The 17,917-nt window shown below is 39.3% G+C and overlaps 1 protein-coding gene across 1 annotated transcript in view; it reads left to right on the top strand.

Annotated features, from left to right (window-relative positions):
- LOC126484659 (Down syndrome cell adhesion molecule-like protein Dscam2) overlaps positions 1 to 17,917 on the top strand; it is a 339,526-nt gene that overhangs the window by 82,752 nt on the left and 238,857 nt on the right. Inside the window, exons 4-5 of the mRNA XM_050108250.1 lie at positions 5,970 to 6,119; positions 6,206 to 6,326. Coding sequence (XP_049964207.1) covers positions 5,970 to 6,119; positions 6,206 to 6,326 — 271 coding nt within the window. The remainder of the gene's footprint in view (positions 1 to 5,969; positions 6,120 to 6,205; positions 6,327 to 17,917) is intronic.

The following is a 17,917-nucleotide window of genomic DNA, read 5'->3' as shown; positions in this document are numbered from 1 at the left end:
AGCGGAGCTAGTGTGTACCACAGACATACATTACTAGACTGGCAAAGACGCAGCTGTTACTGAAGCCTGAGGCCGCCATCTTACCTCACCTAACGTGGAAAAGTTTTGTGTATAGTACTACAACGATTTTCTGAAGCGAAATGATATTTTAAGCTTTACGAGGTTGTCCAAACAAGTTCTGCAGTTCAGCTAATATTTGCGTACTATTTGAATTTAACAGATATTTCGTAGAATCGTGTTATGAGACCGTCAAGTTACATTCTAACTCGTTTAAAGGAGACTACAGTACTCGTAAGAACAGGAAAGTACTGTTTGAAGAAAAGCTGAAGTTGATCGAAATTAGTAATAGATCAATAAATTTGGGAACATCACTGAAGGATCACGATTCATTACTGTATGTATCAGAATATAATTAATAATAAGGAATAGCGCAATTATTTTTGTACTTACTTTTTTTGAAACTTTCATGGCGATTGACTATTAATACTACTGCTGCTACTATTGAACCTAAATCATATTGACATTTCGTTCATTGTTGAGCTTGTTAACTGCATCAGATGGTTTTAATAAATTCTGATGATGAGTTACAATTGTGCACCCTCAGTTATAGCACATTTTTCTTAGAAACAGCTACACAAATTGAACTGTTAATGTCAAATGTTATGTCCCACTTCCACAAATCCTGTTATAACGAGCACATCATCTGGAAAATTAGCCGAAGCTCCTCGAACCGAGACTCATGTTAATGAATAAAAGCCCTACATGCATGGTAGCTCATAATTGTATATTAAACTCATGTGGAATTATCATTTTGCCACTACTATGAAAAAAATAAAGGAAACATTTTTCATTTTTATTTAACTTCAAAATAATACAAATATACAAAAAAATGGACAAGTTACTTTAATTTTATAAATGCTTGAAAATGGGCACCTGTTTTATACAGATCTACGATCGATTTGCTGTTATTCATACCTTTGGTTACATGGGCAATGCGAACCTTCAGATAATGTTCTGATATTACCTTAATTAGTCTGCAAATATGTGTATCCAAGGGATTTAAATTTAAAGCATGAGAGTTTAGAGAAGAAAACAGCTTGCGTTGCAACTTGACATGGTATACTGACAGAACCCTGTGCAAATTTGTGTTAGTTTCTGTAGTAACGCCGGCCGTGGTGGTCTAGCGGTTCTAGGCGTTCAGTCCGGAGCCGCGCGACTGCTACGGTCGCAGGTTCGAATCCTGCCTCGGGCATGGACGTGTGTGATGTCCTTAGGTTAGTTAGGTTTAAGTAGTTCTGAGTTCTAGGGGACTGATGACCATAGATGTTCAGTACCATAGTGCTCAAAGCCATTTGAACCACTTCTCTAGTAACAAACTCTGTCATCTGGCAGACCTTCACTACATCTCTCGAGGGGATAAAGAAACTCCTCTTGTTCTTTAAGGACAGAAAACCATAAGACACATCTGTCTGCACAACTGCATTAATACAATCATCACATTTCAAAATGTTAATAATTTTCTTGGCCACAAAATCTGCAATGTACTCAATGATATTTTCAGAAAACAGGGACAATGTAGCATCAACTGAACAGTAATCATGATCAGGAACATGTACAGCACTAGATTTGTGTTGCTTTTCTACAATTTAGGAGGTCTGTACTTCATGAAAGCTGCTTACAAACAGAATGCTTACATTATCTTGTGACAGACAGTTCCCTGTTTTCTTGCACTTATTTGATTTCTTGTGACTAGTCCCTTAAATGCAGACTCAAATCGTGAGCACATAGAGTTTACATTTCAGCTACCATGCTGTCTCATTCGCCCAAAGAACAGTTCCAGATGATTCTGGCTTAGTCTGTATGTTGACAAATACTTTAGTTCGCATCTTCTAACATGCAAATTAAATAATGCAGGAAAACACAGTAAATTAACTTTAAGTCCTAAGAATTCTACTTTCCTGTTGCTATTTATAATTTGTAATTTATACTCCTTGTCAGCATACAGTGAATGAACTGCTGCCGGAAAGGTGCATTTTCAACAGTACTTAGTGCTTTCTAACCTCTGCCAGATTTACTTGATGAATTAAGCAGATCAAGAGTTTTGTCAGTGGTAGTACCCAACTTTATAGTTTCATCACAACCTGCGAATTCTTTTAATCCGAAATGCTTATCATAGAACTATAGACCTTCAGCTACAGAATTACTTACTGTCCAGACAGCAAATCGTACTCGCATTTTATTTTCAAACCAAAGAATATATTTTCCACGTAATTTATTTGCCAAATGCAGGCCTTCAGCACTCTGAAAGTCGAAAAGTGATTGTAAATATGACCATTTAATTTCTCCATTGGCCATATAAATTACCTTCTTTTATACTAGACAAGTTTTGTACCAGTTTAATCATATGGCATGCATCAAGAAGTACAGCAACAGAAGAGGGAGTTAATGAGGGGTGTAGAAAGAGTATATTGAACTTATTTTCGTCACACAGATCTGCACCCAAACATTTTGACATGGTGAGGTTGCAACTTGACCCACAATGACACCAATATCATCCAGTTTTTCAATGCAAGGTGTTACTAAAGTGGACCTTTGATCTCCAGACAATGCATCTATGAACAAATATCCACAAGGAGTTTTCCAGCCGTCCTCATAAATATGCATGCCATTTTGGCAGCTGGCAAACAGCCACTGTTGCTCTCAGTCCCAAGGTTAGCATAACCAATAATCTTATTATTAGGATAATCTGTATGTTCCTTTAAACACTAAGACCTATTACTGGCACTCTACCCTTCTGATTAGACTCTTTTACTTCCTCCGCAGTTGCGTTAAAACATTGCTGGATAAAACCTGGTTCACAACTTACTTTCGTGTACCATTATCTTATTCTTCTGGGACATAAGAAAGCATTATCAAATTTCAGCGTACCAAAGTCATATGCTTTGGTAGACAGGTAAAACAAAGTTAAGGCAAATTATCTCAAATCATCTTCATACTTTACACCAAGTTTTCTTGCATGTGTACTGTGCTGGTTTTCAGAAAAAACAATCATCTGAAGGTAACGAATTTTATAAAATTTCAGCACCGTTTTCATTAATGATCTTATCTTTGAGAAGAACATCAAAAATGTTTGTGAATGTACAAATGTGACTAAATTCCTAAGGGACCAAACTGCTAAGGTCATCGGTCCCTGGACTTACACACTACTTAAACTAACTGAAACCAACTTATGCTAAGAACAACAAACACACCCATGCCCGAGGGCGGACTCGAACCTCCGGCGGGAGGAGCCGCATAGTCTGTGACATGGCGCCTCTAACCGTGAGGCCACATCAATAATTTTCCTGTCTGTCTGTCCTCTCTTCTCATTTTGCCTAACCTTCTGCTGTAATACTTTCATTATTTCTTTGCATTCACTAACTCTAAGATTTTTTTCCTCAAGTCTTCCATTAGTTTCTTTTTGTGTGGTGACAGATCTGCTGTGTGATGCTAATCATCTGCTATGTCATGCTCATCACAACTTGACGATGAGTTGTTAGAACACACTTGTAAAGTTTCATCACCGGCGCTTTAACGAACAGGTCCTTAAGGTGGCAGTTTCTGATAATATGATGGATATAAGGGAATGCTGATGGATCAAATCCTTCACAAAGTCTGCTTGTCTGACGAATTGGGTCCACATCGTCTTCACGTAAGTGCTGGGAACAGACATCTGAAGCACTTATAGGTGTATAATTCTCCCTGTGAACTGCTTTTATCCAGGCATCCCTTATATCTTCCCTTTCTGGAAATCTGAAATATCGTAATATCTACGACATAAGAAACAATAATAACGTACTAACAGCTAGATGACTGAGCCATTTGTCAAACACACACCATTAACCTAAGTGTGTTAATAGCAGATTTGTTTAAACGTGTTTCTACTTACGCATGTATTGAGACATGTTCCTTTCCTAATAGCTTCTGTCTGCTGTACGAAAAATTACATCAATACACAACGCATTTACTCACCATTACGTCAAAACACTAAAGATGGCGTAGTTATAAGAGTTAATTCCTATTTCAAACGTCTGCTTTATCCAGATACAAATATGTGTTTACAAGCACTTTACTATACCAAAGTGGCAGCACACACGAAGTTCTCTTGTAATGCATCACCCCGTTCACATGGGGTTCCCAAAATCGGATTTCTTAAACCGATTTCCCAATACCGCTTCTGGGTGGTTATGTAAACGCTTATTCTGGAAATCCACTTCTAGTTGCCGGTTTTTCAATTCCGCAATCGATTTTGGCTACCAAAGTAAACGCACCCGGTTTTGAAAGTGCTTGGATTGTCAAGTTACGTCTTGTTTTCAGAATATTCGGTTAATATGGACTTATTGTGCAGTGGAGGAGAAGCAGAAATATTAGACTGAGCATGAAATTGTTTATATGTAATATTTAAGTGAAGAGAAGTAACGATTCTATTGACTGAATCAGAAACTGTGTCCGCTGTTTTCCAGCCGCCATACTTAACTCGGCTAGAAAATCCGCTTCAGGCCTTGATATGTAAACATGACAGCAGAAAACGGTTTCCGAAATTCGGTTTCCGTCTTCCGGAAGATGTGTCACATGTAGCCTGTGGTGAGTTCCACGAAGCTTCTCTTTCCGCGACGTTATTTGCTGTGTGGAACTTTACTTTTTCCTCTTGCCACAGGCCCTCCCAAAAACCATTCAAGAACGGTGTAATATAAATGTTTACAAACGAAAAAACTAACAGAAATATACTTCATTGTCCTTCTGAAATCTGAACTGGCATTCGTTCATATGGACGATAAGCTAGCAATGATAACCAACGGATGTGTAGCGCATCTTTCGGATAACCAACGAAGTAGTTTCAAATCAACGCATATGCAGGGTTTCTTGCGGAAAACGCATAAACTTAATTTGAGTTGTGATATAATTTCGTAAAAAAATTACAGTAACTTCGATTTGCAGTCAGACGTTATTACGTTGTATATGGAGCACGAGGCTTTTTTTTTAAAAAAAATCTGTAGCGCTCTTGTAGGTGGGGTTAGGTTGGTACGACATCTACTAGCGCAGCTTACATTGTTGCGAGAAATGATTTTTACAGTCATCATAATCTTTCGGAATATGTCGTGATTTCCGAGGTGGTTATTAAGTTGGAGTCTAAGGGCACATCTTAAACTGATAACAGGTCATTACAGTCAAACGCTTTTGGTGATTTCCGAGGTGGTTATTAAGTTGGAGTCTAAGGGCACATCTTAAACTGATAACAGGTCATTACAGTCAAACGCTTTTGGTGCTTCTTTAGAAATGTTCGCTATGGTGGTTGAGTTACATTTACATTTTTGCTACATACTTATTTCATTGTACCACCCGAGAACGTAGAATAGAACTCCTCCCTTTTGTGGGCGCTAAGGAATCACCGAAAGTCGGGTAACTTCAGTACGGTATGGAATATTTCTGCCCACTACCAACCCTACACACTACACAATACGACACACACAGCTGACCGTATCATTGTAGCAGGCACCGCGAACGTACCGATGTATATTATGGGTATAGTACCGATATCTTTGTACAGGCAACATCGCAGTGACGTTTATCAAACGCAATTCTGTAATTAGTACCGCCAACGCAGTTCTGTCATCAGTAAGTTATCGCCACGTAATGCTCTATAAGCAGTCATCATCTTTTGTTGACAACTGCTATTTCGGATATTTTTCTGAAATTATCGCTTTTAGCGTACGATATGGCAAGTTTTATAATTTACAGTAGCAGATATACTTTCTTGTCTACTTTTCGATATTCTATGTATTTAGAGCCTTGTGTATTACGGGCCTGCATCTTTTAATCGGTTTTAGACGCCTGTCTCCTTTGACAGCATTTGCACGATTTTGAACAAATGTGGTTAATGAATTATATAAAAACAAAATAATCGCCATCAGACAATTTGTGGTGTGCAGGAGGAAAGTATGCCGTCTTGGAGAGCGGGGACCTTTACATCTTCAACGCGGGTCCCAGCGACGGCTACAAGAGCTACTCGTGTCGCAGTGTGCACCGGCTAACTGGCGAGGTGCGAGCCAGTGCATATCCGGGACGCATCATCATCACAGGTGTGTGTGCACTGCATCCCTGCTCTAGTGCGTACAACTGCATACATCTAGTGGTAAAAACCCTCCTCTCTCTCTCCCTCTTGCAGAACCGAAGGGAAGTGTGCAGCCCAGGATAACTGTCGAGAAACACGTCAACAAGCAGGTCAAGGTGGGCGACGACGTCATACTGCCCTGTGTCGCTCAAGGGTTTCCAGTTCCTACCTATAGGTCAGTCCTTTTGTTACTTATGACTCCACTTCTTTCCTGTTTTGGGGTTAATGTAACTTCAATATAAGACTTAAGGCATTTCAACATGAACATACATAGCCTGAAAACCATTGAAGTGCATGCCAGAGGGTACTTCTCATTGTGTTGGTTATTAGGGTTCCTTCCCATTCCATTCAATTACACAGTGCAAGAAGACTAATTATTTAAAATCCTTTGTGCGTGCCTTAACTGGTCTAATATTGTCTTTGCAATTGCTACAGGAGTAATATATAGAGCAATGTTGTATATTCCTAGATTCGTCAATTGAAACTGGTTCTTGATACTTTGTAATTAGGTTTTTACAGGTTAGTTGGCTCCTGTTTTCACTCTCCTTAGTTGTTGTTGTTGTTGTTGTTGTCGTTTTGCTCTTCAGTCTGGAGACTGGTTTGATGCAGTTCTCCATGCTACTCTATCCTGTGCAAGCTTCTTCATCTCCCAGTACTTACTGCAACCTACATCCTTCTGAATCTGCTTAGTGTATTCATCTCTTGGTTTCCCTCTACGATTTTTACCCTCCATGCTGCCCTCCAATGCCAAAATTTGTGATCCCTTGATGCCTCAGAACATGTCCTACCAACCGGTCCCTTCTTCTTGTCAAGTTGTGCTACAAACTCCTCTTCTCCCCATTTCTATTCAATACCTCCTCATTAGTTATGTGATCTACCCATCTACTTTTCAGCATTCTTCTGTGGCACCACATTTCGAAAGCTTCTATTCTTCTCTTGTCCAAACTATTTATCGCCCATTTTCACTTCCATACATGGCTACACTCCATACAAATACTCTCAGAAACGACTTCCTGACACTTATATCTATACTTGATGTTAACAAATTTCTTCAGAAACGCTTTCCTTGTCATTGCCATTCTACATTTTATATCCTCTCTTCTTCAGCCAACATCAGTTATTTTGCCCCCCAAATAGCAAAACTCCTTTACTACTGTAAGTGTCTCATTTCCTAATCTAATTCCCTCAACATCACCCAACTTAATTCGACTACATTCCATTATCCTCATTTAGCTTTTGTTGATGTTCATCTTATATCCTCCTTTCAAGACACTGTCCATTGCGTTCAACTGCTCTTCCAGGTCCTTTGCTGTCTCTGACAGAACTACAGTGTCATCGGCGAACCTCAAAGTTTTTATTTCTTCTCCAATGATTTTAATACCTACTCTGAATTTTTATTTTGTTTCTTTTCCTGCTTGTTCAATATGCAGATTGAATAACATCAGGGAGAGGCCACAACCCTGTCTCACTCCCTTCCCAACCGCTGCTTCCCTTTCATGTCCCTCGACTCTTATAACTGCCATCTGATTTCTGTAAAATTGTAAATAGCCCTTTGCTCCCTGTATTTTACCCCTGCCACCTTTAGAATTTGAAAGAGGGTATTCCAGTCAACATTGTCAAAAGCTTTCTCTAAGTCTGCAAATGCTAGAAACGTAGGTTTGCCTTTCCTTAATCTATTTTCTAAGATAAGCCGTAGGGTCAGTACTGCCATGTTCCAACATTTCTACGGAATCCAAACTGATCATCCCCGAGGTCGGCTTCTACCAGTTTTTCCATTCGTCTGTAAAGAATTCGTGTTAGTATTTTGCAGCCATAACTTATTAAACTGACAGTTCGGTAATTGTCACATCTGTCAACACCTGCTTTCTTTGGGATTGGAATTATAATATTCTTCTTGAAGTCTGAAGGTCTATCGCCTGTCTCATACATCCTGCTCACCAGATGGTAGAGTTTTGTCAGGACTGGCTCTCCCAAGGCCGTCAGTAGTTCCAATGGAATGTTGTCTACTCCCGGGGCCTTGTTTCGACTCAGGTCTTTCAGTGCTCTGTCAAACTCTTCATGCAGTATCGTATCTCCCATTTCATCTTGATCTACTTCCTCTTCCATTTCCATAATATTGTCCTCAAGTACTTCCCCATTTGTATCGACCCTCTATATACTCCTTCCACCTTTCTCCTTTCCCTTCTTTGCTTAGAACTGGGTTTCCATCTGAGCTCTTTATATTCATACAAGTGGCTCTCTTTTCTCCAAAGGTCTCTTTAATTTTCCTGTATCTATCTTACCCCTCATGAGATAAGCCTCTACATCCTCTAGCCATCTCTACTTAGCCATTTTGCAGTTCCTGTCAATCTCATTTTGAGACATTTGTATTCCTTTTTGCCTGCTTCATTTACTGCGTTTTTATATTTTCTCCTTTCATCAATTAAATTCAATATTTTTTCTGTTACCCAAGGATTTCTACTAGCCCTCGTCTTTTTACCTACTTGATCCTCTGCTGCCTTCACTACTTCATCCCTCAGAGCTACCCATTCTTCTTCTACTGTATTTCTTTCCCCCAGTCCTGTCAGTTGTTCCCTTAGTTATATGTTCAAGATTACTTGTTAGTCCTACTTGCTAAATTGGCCACACACTGAAGCAATGTTCAAGGAAGGGTCACACGAGTGTATTATAAACAATCTCCATTGCAGAATGCTTGTATTTTTGCAGCATCCTACCAATGAACCCAAATCTGTTATTTGCTTTACTTTCAGTTGATCCTGTGTGATCACTGTATGTCATATTTTTACAAACTCCCAAGCACTACAAGAGATGACAGATTCTATTTGTGACACTCTGATATTGTGGTCATATGCTGCAATATTTTTTACAACGGCTTTTAATATTTGTGCAGCTTATTTCAAACAGTACATTATTATAGATCATCATCTGCAAAAACTCTGAGGTTACTTTTAATACTTTCTGCAAGGTTATTAATATACTACATGGGTATCAACGCATTTTTGTGAGCTACACCTGAAGTTACTAATACTTCTACCAGTGACTCTCCATTCAAGGTAACATGCTGCGTCATCTCTACCAATAAATCCTCAACCCTTTCATAAATTTTACTAGCAATCCCATATGATCACATTTTCAACATTAAGTATAGGTGTAGTACTAAGGCAAAGACATTTCGGAAATAGAGAAATACTGCATCTACCTGCCTTCATCCATGGCTTTTAGTATGTAGGCCTGGTGGGAGAAAAGTGCAAGTTGGGTTTCAAATTAGCATGTTTGTGGAACCAATACTGGTTGGCACGGAGAAGGTCATTCTTTTCAATGTAATTCATTGTGTTTGAGTCCAGAATGTGTTCTACAACATACAGATGCCAAAGGGACTGGACAGTAGTTTTGTGGATCACTTCACATGGTAATCTGAAACCCAGTGGAAGGTGATACATATTTCACTTCAGCTGTTTTCACTTCCTCTAACAACTCCTGAAATTTGGAGGAAAAAGTGATTCATACACACCTAACATACTGATTTATCTCATGAAAACTTTATCTTTTCAGTATAATGACTGTAGGTTTAGGATGATGTCTGCAACAGTATCCCAACAAATAACAGAATTTTGTCACTTCAGTCACACTGTTATTACATTAATGCCACAGATTGTTTTTAGAGTATGCTTTCATTGTCAGTAGTCTTGCAATTAATTTTTAAATTGATGTGTATCTTCTCTATGAGCAGACATTTGAGAACATTCATCATGAGTTAAGACAGCGTGCCAGACTGGAACTCAGGCACAGATAGGCTACCTGTCTTCTTTGAGGAGTGCACTTCCTTCCCTGACAGATCAACCCAAATGGAACTAGCGACCTGTGAGAAGGCTCATAACAGTGTCCAGGTTCAGGTACCAATCAGGCACACAGTTTTAGCTCTCTCAAGTATCATCACAGTATAGCTAAAGGGTAAAAATGCGCCATCTGAGTGGCTTCTCTGATTTCTCCAACTTTATTGTATCCTTACATACAGAAGTTACAGTCAAACAGCATTATAAAAGTTGTGGGAAGCAGATAGAGGCAAGCTGGAACTTTGATAGGCCCAAGAGGTAGGCTAATTAGTGCAGTTAGTAATGTATTGCCCACAAAAGGCAGACCTCTGAGCTTCCACTTCAATCTAGCAAACAGTTTTTGTTGCATAACCTCTATTAAAGAGTGAAAATGTCATCTTGAAAATGGTTTTGTTCAGGGATGTATGTTGGGTGGTTAGATATATCTTTACCTTCAGTAGCTCTTTTCTAAGTAATTTGTTATTAGTTGTTTATTCATCCAGTGACAATGTACATGATTAAAATGTAATGCCTCTGGGTCACGTCAAATAGATTTTGATACCAAAAACACAACGGTCAGCAATTTCTTGCTTTCAGACAAGTATAACATCATTGTTCAGAGAATGTCCACAATTGTAAAACAAATTAAATAAGAAATGCAACTATCCTGGAGCAAAATGTGTACTTTTCTTACAATACTGTCCGATATTTGTTTTGCTACTGTACAGAATAGTTTATTTTACATTTATTTAGTGTGTCAATCACCATAACTTAAAGACGTGCAAGCGTTCACTCAGTTCTTAATAGACTTTCAAAGTGGTGCAAAGAGTGTCAACTTGCGTGTTGAGAATTGTGAACTTGTACAGTTCACAAAAAGCAAAAATGTACCATCCTATAACTAAATTATCAATACATCACAGCTGGAATCAGTTAGCACACACAAGTATGAGGGAATAACTGTTAATAGCGAAATGAAATGGAATGATCACAAAGGCTTAGTCATAGGTAAACAGGCTGCAGACTACAGTTCGTTGGTAGGATACTGCCTACTGGGAATATTCAGTCAGTCTTCTGCAAATGATAATGCCTACAAAACATCCTTGTGACTCTTAGAATATTGCTCAAGTGTCTGGGACCCATTCCAAGCTGGTCTGATGCAGGATCTTGAATGAATACAAGGAATGACAGTCAGGGATGATCTCAGGTTAGTTTGATACTGAAAAACCTAAACTGACACACACTTGAAGATAGACCCCAGCTTTCCCATAAAGGCTTGGCTACTTAGTTTCTAGAAGCAGTATGAAGTGAGGAATCTGGGAATATACTAAAGTCCTCTACCAATCATTCCCATAGTGCCTGTGAAGACCAAAATGGAATAATTATTGTGTGCATAGAGGCATTTGCACAGCCATGCTCTATACACAAATAGAATGGGTAGAAGCCATAATATGTGGTACAGTGAGGAGTGCACTCTGTCATGCACTGAACACTAGTTGGGAGAATATAGATGTAAAGTATATCTCATGCTACAATATATTAGACCATCTGCATTCAGTTTTTGTAGTTGTGAAAATCCCAGCAACTTGGTCCATTTGAGTGTAGTCTCCATCAGTATCACGAATGTTGATCAACCTTCCCCTACAATAGAACTGTCATAATCATTCCATTGTTGTTCAAATTGTATCTTACGGTTGTGTGTAAAAGTGCTGTAGCCATAGTGGCCTAAAGTAAAATAACTCTGTGAATAATTCATGGCTCATATTCCAGGAAATGTGGACAGCCACACTATGGACTGATCTAAGTGAATATTATTCGTTCATACTACTTCTTATTAGGTCATTACACTGACTGATAATACACATTGTTTATTCCATCTGTGGAAAGAGAAAAGCAAAATGGCTCTGAGCACTATGGGACTTAACTGCTGAGGTCATCAGTCCCCTAGAACTTAGAACTACTTAAACCTAACTAACTTAAGGACATCACACACATCCATGCCCAAGGCAGGATTCGAACCAGCGACCGTAGCGGTCGCGCGGTTGCAGACTGTAGTGCCTAGAACTGCTCGGCCACTCTGGCCGGCAGAGAAGAGCAGACATGTAACTTATGATAGGTGGTACACAAGTTACCCTTTAACAATGACTTTCCTGAAAGAAAGGATAACAATAGATGAAGCAAAAAGGAAAACTAAGACAGTTGCCACTAACATTTCTGGCATATATAATGAGTGAAGCTGATTCTTGTAGTTTTGTGTCCAAAAAGAAGCCATTCTATAAGAAACAGGACATAATTTTCCTTTTTACTATGCTCAGAGATTCTCAAATTGATTTTGACTCCAAAACTCAGACATAAAAATAAAAAAATTAAAAAATTGGATATAAGCACGAAAAATATCTTATTAATGTTGGTTATGAACTGTGCAGTGTATAAACAGTATAAGGAAGTAAGGAAGGTCAAGGAGATGGCCACTGAGTATAGTTTTACAATTATAGAACACAACAGTTGTTATTGCCTCTAGTCTGAAGATTGGCTTAACGTAGCTATCTACACAAGTCCGTCCTGTGAAAGAATAACTACTGCAACCTACATCAGTTTGGACTTGCTTACAGTGCTCAGAGCTTGGTCTCCCTTTACAGTTTAATCCCCCCCCCCCCCCCACACACACACATACACTTCTGTCCATAACCAAACTGATTGTTCCTTGATGTTTCGAGTTTTCGATGATATTGAGCCACAGTCACGAAATACTGTTTAAAAGAGTGAACCACTGTTGTATTACTATGTTTATCTTTTGTACTATCTAGATTTTGTCTTTTATGTCACTATCAAGTACAATGCTAAAAGTTGTTAGACAATGCTTATGTCATATCTTTTAAGGCAGTCCAAAGCAGGTAAACAGCCAAAATCTAGATAGTATAAAAGATAAATGTAGTAAGACAGTCAAATGGTGGTTTACTCTTTTAAACTTCATGCTTAACGTCCATCAGATGCCCTTTCAATTGATCCATTCTTGCAGTCAAGTTGTGCCATAAATTTCTTTTCTCCCCAATTCACTTTAATATCTCTTGATTAATTACTCGATCTACCCATCTAATCTTCAGCATGCTCCTGTAGCTCCGTGTTTCAAAAGCTTCTGTTCTCTTCTTTTCTTTTCATCTATGTTTCACTTTAGTAGAAGGTTACATGCCAGACAAATACCTTCAGAAAATATTTCCTAACAATTAAATATTAAAAAGTCAATTACTGTACAGCATAATACTAATTTATGAAAGTCATAACGAAAAAAATTTCTGAAAGCCTTATCACTATGTCCAAAGAAAACACACCTTGAAAAGAAAGCTGTGTCCTTTTGCAAAGTAACAAGTTGAATCTTGTAAAATGATTCAAGTGTCAGGTATATGGACGTATCAAACTTGTCTGTAAAAGACAACTGACTGGTTAGAAGTGCAGCAAGTCAGTATGAACTGGTGTGTAGAGAACAATTTTTTCTGGGAAAATATTTCATTTATTAATTTAAATGTCTATTCCCATAATATAACAAAAGGCAGTATTTAAACATTCAGCACAGATATGCAACACTGAGACAAAACTAACTCAACAAAAAGAAACAAAGTAACTGTATAATGAATTATCATAGTTTCAAATTACAAAAATGTAAATTTTAAAGTATCTCTCAATCAACAGCTTCTAAAAAATTCTTTTGCAGGTAATTCAACAGTATTATGAAAGGATAGATTGCTAGTCACCATAAAGATGACATGCTGAGTCACAGGCAGGCAAAACAGTAAGACTGTTACACATTGCACTCTCAGCCAAAGCCTTATTCAGAAAGTAAATACACAAGAAACACACAAACATTCAAGCAAGTACACCTCATGCACATATAACTGTAATCTCCAGCCACTTTGGCCACAAAGCTACTGTGTCAAATGGAATCAGCAATCTGGAGTGGGGTGGGGAAGAGGAGGGATAGCACGGGATGGCTGGGAGAAGAGAATTGAGTCCTGCCTGGTGGAGTATCCAGGGACTATATGGTGGCAGGATAAGGCTGTCAAGTGTGCAGCATCAGGAGAATGGGGGAGCGAGAGGGGGTGATGGGAAGAAAAAAAGAAGAAGAGCAAAGAGGGGGTAAAAGACTGGTGAATGCATTGGAAGTGAGCAGTGCACAATGAGGGTGAAGAGATGTGAACTGGGAGGTGGTGAAAGGACACAGGGACAGAAACTGTTGGATGGAAGGTGTGGGGAATGTAGGTTACCATAGGTTGAGGCCGGTGTGGTTTTGGGAGTGGAGATTGTGTTGTAAGGATGACTTCCGTCTATACATTTCAGAAAATCTGGTGATAGAGGCTGGGTTATGAAGCAGCCATTGAAATCAAGCATTTATTGTTCAGCAACATATTGTGCCGCAGGATGGTCAACCTTGCTCTTGCCCACAGTTAAGCAGTGGCCATTCATCCTGGTGGACAGCTAGTTGGTAATTGTACCAATATAAAAAACTGAGCAATGATTGCAGCAAACCTGATGTATGATGTGGCTGCTTTTACAGATGGCCTTGCCTCTGATGGGAAAGGATAAGTCTGCAACATGACTGGAATAGGCAGTGCTGGGTGGGTGGATTGGGTAGGTCTTCCACGTGGATCTTTCAGAGGGATAAGATTCCTGTGGATACAGGTGGGACTGGGAGTAGCATAGGGATGGACTAGGATGTTGTGGAGGTCAGATGTAGAATGGAACACCACTTTAGGAGGGCTGGGAAGGATCTTGGATAGGATGTACCTCATTTCAGAGTAGATAATAGATAATCAAGGACCTGACGAAGAATGCGGTTCAGTTGTTCCATTCCCAGGCGGTACTATGAATGGGGCACTCCTTTGCAGCTGGTTCTTGGGTTGGTGGGAGGACTGGGGGGTGTTTGGGAATATGGCATGGGAAATCTGTTTGAGGATCCGGTTTAGGAGATAGTGCCTCTCTGTGAAGGCATTTTTGAGATCTTCAGCATACTGGGCAAGGCAGTTCTTGTCGCTGCAGATATGCCATCCCTGGGTGGCCAGGCTGCTAGAGAGAGATTTTTTGGTGTGGAAGAGATGGCAGCTGATGAAATGTAGGTACTATTGGTGGGTTTCATGTGGACAGAAGTGTGGATAGAGTCATCGGAGAGGAGAAGGTGAACGTCCAGGAAGGTGGCACACTGTGTTGAGGATGGCCAGGTGATGCGAATGGCAGAGAATGTTTTAAGGATGTGGATTCCAGATCATGAAGATATTATCAGTTAACCTTAACCAGGTCATGGGTTTGTGATTTTGGGAGTCTAGGAAGGTTCCATATGGATGGCCCATAAACATGTTGGCACAGGAGGCTGCTGTGTGGGTGCCCATGGATGTGCTGCAGATTTGTTTGTGTACCTGCTCTTCAAAGAAGAAGTAGTTGTGTGTTACGATGAAGTTAGTAAGGTGTATGAGGAATGAGGTAGTGGGTTTGAAGTCTGAATAATGTTTCAAGAGGTAGTGTTCAGTAGCAGCATGACCATGAGGGATGTTGGTGTCAAGGAAAGTGGCATCAACAGTGATGAGTACGGATCCAGGAGGTAAACAGGTGGTGACGGTGGAGTTTAGGTGAAGGAAGTGGTTAGTATCTTTGATGTGGGAGGCTAGATTTTGGGCAGGTGTTTGGAGAGGTTAGTCAGTGAGGGCCAAAATTCTTTCAGTGGGAGCACAATAACTAGCTACAGTGGTGCACGCAGGATTGTTGGGTTTATGGATTTTGGGGAGCAAGGAGAAGATAATTGTGTGGGGTGTTATAAGAGAGGAGGGTAATGGATTCTGGGAAGTGGTTGTGGGAAAGGCTTAAGGCTTTAACTGGTGCTTTTAGGTTATGTTGGACTTCTGGGATGGAATCACTATGGCAGAATTTGTAGTTGGAGGAGTTAGATACTGTATTTACACAAATCTGATGCACCACCAGATGTAATGCGCACCCCAGTTTTAAAAATTAAATTAATAAGAAAAAGGAATTTTGCCACATCACTGGTAGAGTATTTTGTATTGTTGAAATTTATTTTACAATGCTAACTTTATTTCAAACAATAGTGAATTTATACATAAACTATGAAAAACAACAGCAATTTATTTTTAAGTTACTCATCATGGTAATAAGTGATATTTTCATTAGTAAAAAAGAACGCCTAACTTGATTAACTACATGACATATGAAGAAAAATACTGTAAATTTCAGTCATCATTCATCATTATTCACTAATATCATCATTACTGGAATTCTTGGAAGAGTCTACATCAGAAATAGATTCATTTACTCCTTCCCTGCCATCCTTGATGTTGTTTCAGAACACATCATCTTCACTGCCATCCTGCATTTCTTGAATGATTTTACGATCACTGGTGCTTCAATGCGTTTCCAGGCAGCCGAAACCCAGTGCACAATAATGTAGGGTGCAGCATGTTTAATTTTTTCTGTCAGAGTCAGTTCATGATTTGGTTCGCAAAACCATTTTTTGTACTGTTCCTAAACGTAACCTTTGAAAGATTTATTTATACCAATGCCCAGGGATTATAATGCAGAAGTCATTCCTCCAGGAATAACAAGGTCTCTGGGTAGGCTCTGGATCTTCTTTTTTACATCGTCAGTGGGATGACCATGACATGCATCAAGACAAATCATTGATGGTTAACTGGAAGGCCCATCAGGATGAAGTTCCCATACGTTTTGGAACCAGTCAAGCATCAAAGCTTCAGTCATCCATCTCTTCTCTTGATTCCAAAGAATGACATCATCAGGGAATAGCTTTTCATTTTTTGGATTAAAAAAGGAGGCAGTTTGTTCCCATCTGCTGTGATTGCCAGCATTATGTTGCACGCTGTTTTTCACACCCAGATGTTTTGATGGTAACTTCTTTTGTACCCTGCTTGTCAATCGTGTAATTACGTGGTATATCAAACCAAACTGGAGTCTCATCAGCATTGCTTATTTGGCACATCAAAAAATTCTTCTCATTCCAAAGTGTGATCACATACTGCTGAAATTCGTGAAGTTTCTTCTCAAAAGCCTGTGGAAGCTTTTGGAATATTCTTGTACAGTGTCACAGAGGTAAGCCCGTTTGTTTCATAAAGTGATCAACCCATCCCCAGCTAGCCTTAAACTCTTGCTTCGGTATATTCAGAGCTGCAGCCACCCTTTTGCTTTTTTTATTATGGTGTCACTAGTCGCAGATTGCCCATTCTTTCTCCTTTCTCAGACGAGTTCCAAAACATTTACTTCAACATGAGGATGACTTCCTTTGTGAGGTCCAGTGAATTGCTTTCTAGTAGTGGTAGTTGCAAGTAATCTCATTTCTGTTTCTTCCGTAAGCAAACGTTACTCTCAGGTACATTGAACTCTCTTCCTGTCCTTCTGTTACCATATTTTTCAGCATAAAGAATTACTTTACTCTTGAAAGTGGCTACATACAATATTCTTCTCTGCTTCCCTTCCATTTCGTGACTACCTAATGCAAACACAATGCAAAGTATTGTAATAGGCCAACAATAATGAAATGAGGTTAAGAAGTACAACAGTGCATTGTAATGTATGGGACAGTACCTAAATTTCAACAAGAAAGAAAAAAAATCCTCTCATCACAGTAATGGATTTTGTCCTGATGCCTGCGAACAGAATCCAGAACTGGAAATATAACAGCTTTTTTAACTCAATAGCCTCTTACCCGATTTACGTCTTCCTTTCCTTAATTCACAGATACCGTACCTACATTTTCTTGCACAGTTTAATAAATGTTCTGCTACTTCAGATCACATATGGTAAGAAAAAACTGTAAACAATTCAAGTTTGTACTCGAATCTAATGCGCCATCGAATCCTATGTGCACCCCAATTTTGAGGACATTGTATGGTAAAAAATAGTGTGCACTAGATTCACATAAATACGGTAATTGGCAGAGGCCTTC

Source organism: Schistocerca serialis, chromosome 6, assembly GCF_023864345.2.
Source record: "Schistocerca serialis cubense isolate TAMUIC-IGC-003099 chromosome 6, iqSchSeri2.2, whole genome shotgun sequence".
In the NCBI taxonomy this organism is placed as follows: Eukaryota; Metazoa; Arthropoda; class Insecta; order Orthoptera; family Acrididae; genus Schistocerca; species Schistocerca serialis.
Note: the sequence above shows the minus strand (reverse complement) of the source record. Positions and strands in the feature narration are given on the sequence as shown.